The sequence below is a fragment of the Arachis ipaensis genome, chromosome B6 (genome assembly GCF_059453495.1).
Source record: "Arachis ipaensis isolate K30076 ecotype BB chromosome B6, ASM5945349v1, whole genome shotgun sequence".
Classification (NCBI taxonomy): Eukaryota; Viridiplantae; Streptophyta; class Magnoliopsida; order Fabales; family Fabaceae; genus Arachis; species Arachis ipaensis.
Genome location: NC_142441.1, coordinates 100893536 through 100900521, shown reverse-complemented (window position 1 = coordinate 100900521; position 6986 = coordinate 100893536). Strand labels below are relative to the sequence as shown.

The following is a 6986-nucleotide window of genomic DNA, read 5'->3' as shown; positions in this document are numbered from 1 at the left end:
ATGTATAATGGTAGTCACACATGTACCAGAGCCACAATTTCTCAGGATCATTCTAAGCTGGATTCGATCACGATTGCAGAAGCAACTAAGCCGTTGGTTGAGGTTGACCCCGCCTTAAAGGTAAAATCGGTTATAGCAGAGGTGCAACCGAAGTTCAACTACACTGTTAGTTATCGGAAAGCATGGTTGACTAAGCAAAAGGCAGTGGAAAAAATATTTGGAGGCTGGGAGGCATTGTACGAAGCGTTGCCTATATGGTTTGATGCCATGTGTCACAAGGAGCCTTCAGCTGTTGTTCATTTTGAGACTATGCCTGCATATCAAGGCGATGACTTGGTGACTGATATTCGGGTATTGCATCGTGTTTTTTGGAGTTATTACCCCTGCATTAGAGCTTTCAGACATTGTAAGCCAGTTGTCCAGGTGGATGGGACTCACTTGTACGGAAAGTACAAGGGTTGTCTACTAGTGGCAGTGTCACAGGATGGCAACAACAATATCGTCTCAATTGCGTTTGCAATTGTGGAGGGAGAGACTTCAGATGCGTGGCACTTTTTTCTGAGTAACCTTCGTCAGCACGTTGTCACTCGGGATGGTGTGGGACTGATATCCGACCGTCACGAATCCATAAATGCAGTTGTGGAAAGGAGTAACGGGGCTTGGTCACCTCCGAGAGCCTTTCATATGTTTTGCATCAGGCATATAGAGTCGAATTTTTTTAGAAAATTCAAGGCGCCGTACTTACAGAAACTGGTCGTCAACATAGGTAACGCTCAGAGTAGCTAATTAATTTAGTAACAGAGTTCCATTCAATTCGTGTGTTGACCTCTATTGTTTCAAATATTTCTTTCTATCCTGCAAGATATTCGAGGACGGTGCGGGAGTACGAGGTGCGTTACCAACGTTTACGAGAACGGGGCGAGGGCTACACTGACTGGTTAAACCGAATCCCCCGGGAACAGTACGCGTTGGCTTTTGATGGTGGATATCGATGGGGTCATATGACGACAAATCTAGTGGAATGCATCAATTCAGTATTGAAGGGTGCACGTAATCTCCCCGTGACTGCCCTTGTGAAGGTAACATTCTACAGGCTGAACGAGTTGTTTACCCGAAAAAGAGCGGAGGCGGAAGCCCGTATTAATGCTGGCCATGTGTTTTCTGATGTCGTGACCTCGAAGTTGCATGCAAACCAACTTGCATTAGGAAACATTCAGGTTAGTTGCTTTGACCGGCAGAATGAGGTCTTTGAGGTGCGTGAGATGCCAAGTGGACTGGAGTTTGCAGTGAATCTACGTGGCCTTCGATGTGACTGTGGTGAGTTTCAGGTGGACCGGATCCCCTGTCGACATGTGTTTGCATGTTGTGCCAACCAACGACTGGATTGGCAAGTATATGTTCATGATGTGTATAAGATGGACCAAGTTCGGCGGGTGTACCGAGCAAGGTTTAGGCCACTAGGTAACCCCACTACATGGCCTGCTTACAACGGACCTCGGTTCATCCCAAATCCGTTCCTGAGACGCGTCACGAAAGGTCGCCCAAAAATGACGCGCTTCTTGAATTAGATGGACACGCGAATGTTACGTCGGCCTAGGCGATGTACGCTATGTGGAGCTGAGGGACACAGCCGTAGCAGATGCCGTCAGCAAGGTGGTGCAAATGCCAACAGAGATCATTAGTAGATTCTTATTCTGAGATGACATTATATATGTGACATTATATATGTGGCAATATATGGTTTGTCATGAGTTGTCCATTTGAGTTAAGCAAGTATGATATATGTAACCTGTTCTGTGTTGTGTTATAAACTACGGCAACCCAGCCTTACTCTCCATCTATAGCATTTTATAATATGACATCAATTAATACATAGTCCACATATTTAATCCCTTCAATAAGTTCATAAATACATAAATTCTCTAAACAAACCATCTACTAAAACATAGTCCATAGTCCAAATTATTAATACATAAATACTCTAAACAAACCATAGTCCAGATCATTATTAATACATAATTACCCTAAACCCTAAATAGTCCAAGTCGTGCATACATAATGACCAACACATGCAAAGAACTCTAAACATTGTCCACATTTTTTAAAGCATAAATAAGAGTATTACACCACAACTACTTTCTCATTACCCACTTTACATCATTCACGAAGTTCTTGCATTTTTTGCGGCCTTTTTTAACACAGATGGCGTGTAGCGATTAGCGCTACGACGTGATGGATCAATCCTCATATTGTAACCTTTGTCTTTGTCATCCGGAGTTTGTGCCCGGCCTGTATACAAAATAATAAAAATAATTAAATATTATGACATTAGGTAGTCAAACCAACATGGATACCACTTATGAACACAAAATGAATAGCCAATCGAACATGTAAAGCAAAATACGAAGCATAATACCATCATTACGGGATTCCTCATCCTCATCGAACTCCTCTATTTCATCCTCGTCATCATCATCCTCGTCATCCGGGTCATCTACTAGATACGCATTAGTCTCTTGCTCGAGTGGGTTAGCATCTTCTTGAAGTGGTCCCATGTCAATACGGTTAGGATTTTGACTATTAAAAACTCCGCGTCCACCTACACTTCTACTAGAGTCAACAAATACGAACCCTCCGGAAGCGACCGATGAGGTATGGCACGGGAGCCTCGCATCCAATGAATACCTACCTGCCAAGAACTCAGGCTGATTGGCATATTGTGGTTGTCCTGCATCTGCAGCCATGAACTCAAGCAACTGGCTAAAAGAACCTCCTTCTCCTGGTTCAAACTGTGACATACCCCAATATTGTTGCGGCATTGGAAATGACGGGGAGAACTGTGTCTGAGTTACATACTGGCTTGAGAACTGAGGTTGTTCTTGTGGAAGTGGATTCGAAGTAGGAGGTGGCACCGATTGTGGCTCCAGTTCCTCATTGTCATTATCCGCATCCTGACTATCCTCATCCATACCCTCACCACCATCATCCATATCCTGATTACCCTCATCCATATCCTGATTATCCTCATCACTTTTTTGACCCACAACATTCGACAAGTTCAAGTGGTCCCTATATTTTGACCGGTACCAGTACATATAAGTTTCCAATGGATGTTGTGAAGGCATGGGAAGCTTAGAAAGAACGTAGTGATACCTGTTTGTCCAATGCATAACCCAACTTGAATGACTCGGTGTTGTGGCCCAGTTAAGATTCTTAGGACCAGTCAGGACTTCTCCATGCGCCTTGTCCAGATTCTGCTCCTGCTGAGGTACTCCCTAAACGAAACCGAACTGTCGCCTATACCTATCGGTAGCATGCCACTCGATACATTCAAATGACACCAACGGAACAGTAACGGACCACACAACCGACTGCATATAGATCTCAGGAGGAATTATGTTCGGATCCACGCGGTCCACAGCATATGCAACCCACACAAATTGGGAAAAATAAAGGAAACTCATGATTACAACCCAGAATATCAATAACAATAAAAATGCCTCATAAAAATACCCCAAACTCATAAATCTTTAATTAAAAGACACCTGGCCTTCCTGGAGTTCATCAAAGGCCTTCCTAAAGTGAGCTAGATTCAAATATCTATATCGTCGGTCACCACGCTCCCAGTTACGCCACCTAATATCATATATTCAATTAGCTAAACTGAATTTTAAATATAAAGCTACGGGTAGATTGTAACGTAACATTACCTGTTGGCTAGTGGAAAACTGTGGGGTTCTCTAGGGAGCGGCGATAGATATGGCAGTCGGATCCAAGCTCAACCGAGCAGAAGTGTTATTGAACCATCAATTTCCTTACAGTTATAACGAGATGCCCTGCATAACCTCCTGTAGAGGTGTGCTAGGCATGCCGAACCCCAACTATAATGTCCAATACTGGCAAAATCACGAAGCAATGGTAGAAACTTCCAGTGCACACCTGCCCCAGATTTATCCCCAAACAAGATCGTCCCGATCAGCAACATAATATGGCACTTCACATACCTCTGTATACTTAATTCATCAGTCAACTGAATATTTTCTTTTAGATCCCGCAGCCAAGTCAGTTTTATGCAGCATCCTCTACACTCCGACTTACGCAGTGCCACTCCAAATTGATGCAAACATTCTGCCTCCAACGCTGAGAAACTACTCATTGTCATCCCAGTAACTGGAAGACCATCCATCGGGAGACCAAGAATTAAAGCCACGTCTTCAAGAGTTACGGCACACTCACCAATTGGAAGGTGAAACATATGTGTATCTGGGTGCCACCGTTCTATTAGAGCATTCACGAGTGCTTTCTGATTTTGTACGATACCAATTTGAGATGCATGATAGAATCTAGTAACTTGTAAATGGTCCTCCACCCGATCGTTGTACCGATCCAGCGAAACTGGATGGTCACAGGTCAACATTCTTAATTTCTACAAAAAAACATAACAAGTTATTAGTCAACTCACAAACTATTGCTAATTTACTACTACAAAGCAAGAATTTTTAAACTACAGACACTTACTAACAAAATCTTCACAACTAACTCAATAACAAATATTACTTGAAACCAAACATCTGTTATAAATTATTTGACTTAACTTGACTAAAACAAATAATTACTACTTCCAAAATGAATTATTAATAACATTAACTAATAGATACAAATACATATATTCATAATACATACATATACATACTTTCCTACTCAAATCTCAATAAAATTAGTAAATTAGAGATGCTGTTTGTTTTTTTATTTACGATATATCAATAATTTTTCTAATATATAACATTATTATTATCTGTTTTATTAATTACCTATTAGCTATTACTTAAATAAATTTAAACATATATTTCGAAATTTTAAAAAATATTAATAATTATCGTCAATATCTTCTTAAATTCATTTTTTAATAATAATAATAATTAACTTTTCTAACAATGATAATTACAATTAACTACAATAAAGTAACACACTTTTATAAATTAATACTAAAATTCACCGATTATGTCCAACTGTTCATTGTAGTCACAACAATATTAAATAATATCGTAACAATTATAAATAATTAAAAAATTATAAAATATTTCAAAAAACAAATTGTATCCAAAAATTAATAACAATTCGGTTTAAATTTTATAATTTATTTTCTAAATATTTTAATATTTCACTTCTTCGAAAATTCTAAAAATTATAAAAAAAAATATTAAACAAATTAAAAAAAATATTGTGTTTCTTTCTTTTAAACTGCAACAACAAGAATCGTATATAGCATCATCATTGTAACACACTAACAATAATAATAATAATTAACACACTAATAATATTAACTTTTATACAAAAATAGTGAAAAAATAAAAAAAATTAAATTAGTCCTAATCATTCTATGTATATTTTTAAGTTTAGATCCTAACAATAATAATAACAACTAAATTTTTAACAATAATAACTATAATTATAAAAATTAAAAAAATTTTAAACAAACTTACATAATCTGAGAAACTGAGATAGTGCATAATATGAAACTCAAGGCGATCAACATCTTTAATTTTATTTCTTTTTGACATTTTTCTATTCACTCCACCATGCAAACCCACCACCAACAGAGGAATGAAGAATAGCAATGGAGTTTTGGGGTTGAAAGTAAAGGCTCATAGTTAAAACTCGGATGGTGAGAGTTTTTGTTGCATCCAGCAACTCGGTATGTGGGGCACCGTCTGGGGAGCAAGGTTTGAGCGTTGCGTGTCCACCATATATCAACTCGGACCCTCCGTTTTCGTTGCAACAAGTCGGACCCTCCGTGTTGTTCATTGTCTGTCGCACGGTCCGATTTGCTTGACATTTTGACACCACATCTATGTTCAGCACCCCCTTCCTATAACCCGGGGGTCCATATGAAAATTAAAAAGTGTTTTTCTTATCTCCTAATTTTGTATTTCAGTGTCTCTTATCCAAACACATTCTCTGTTTTCTTTCCTCTTGTTTGTTGTTGATGAGTAGTAGCTGATTAATGCCTATCGTCAGAGCTTAGTGAGTTTAGTTAAGATAAGGGTCCAAATTTTTGATAAAAAAAATTAGTAATACTTCTTCCAAAATAAAAAATTAGTTCAATTGGCTCAAATACTTTGCTATGACTTAAAATATTAAAGTTCAATCTTCATCTTTTGTTTTTATTGCACAATAATTTTTAGTTTTAAATATTCAAAACATGTTAGATTTGGATTTAACTAAGTGTATTCGTATTTCGCAGCTCTGCTCTATTCAATAAGCAACACTTTCTCTACATTTGAGTTCAAATATAAAAAAATTAGATATTTTTTATTTATGTAATTTAGTATTATTTTACATTTTACATTTTACTGTTTATCTAATTTAATTTTTTATATCATAAAAAATATTAGAATATTCAATAATAAGTATTGATATTATTGTATTTGTATAAATTGATAAAAAAAATTCAATAAATATTATAAATTTTAATATTTGTCATTCTAACTTCTTTCATATTTTACATATAAAATAATCATGAAAAATTAAAGAATTGATGTATTTTTTAAGAGGAAGGTTAATATTTAAGAAGAAAAACATATAATTTTTACAATATCAACACATGTAGATAGTTTTTCTACTTTAATAAATTACGAAAAAAATGAGATACAACTTCCAAAAGTTTAAAGAGTTGCATTTGATGAGTTTGACCTTAATTCTTTGGAACAAGACCTTAGAAAACGATTTTAAATTTGGTAATATCATCCAAATTAGAGAGATGAGATTAAATGAACTTATTTTAAATGAAGTGCATGTCAAAAGCATCTTAACAATTATCTTCTATCTAATCCTCCAAAAATTTTATTTCAAGTTCCTCTGCTATTTAACCCTTCCAAAATTTTATTTTAAGTTTCGCCACTGGACTATCGTACAGTATAATAACAACATTAATGATTGGTGGTCTTTTTATATGACGCAGGCCAGTTCTAGAAGCAATTTAATTT

At 36.6% G+C, this 6986-nt stretch overlaps 1 protein-coding gene across 1 annotated transcript; it reads left to right on the top strand.

Moving 5' to 3' along the window:
• Window positions 1–1568, top strand: LOC107647033 (uncharacterized). Its single transcript, XM_016351165.1, has 2 exons — window positions 1–698; window positions 863–1568. The coding sequence occupies exons 1-2, from the start codon at window positions 1–3 to the stop codon at window positions 1566–1568; spliced, it is 1404 nt and encodes a 467-aa protein (XP_016206651.1).
• The last annotated feature ends 5418 nt before the right edge of the window (window positions 1569–6986 follow it).

What these genes read in the sequence shown, in the direction of transcription:
- LOC107647033 (XM_016351165.1), top strand. Translation starts at nt 1, where the DNA reads ATGTATAATGGTAGTCACACATGTACCAGAGCCACAATTTCTCAGGAT. An exon ending in TTTCATATGTTTTGCATCAG is followed by an intron (nt 699 to 862) that starts GCATATAGAGTC and finishes CTATCCTGCAAG; the next exon opens with ATATTCGAGGACGGTGCGGG.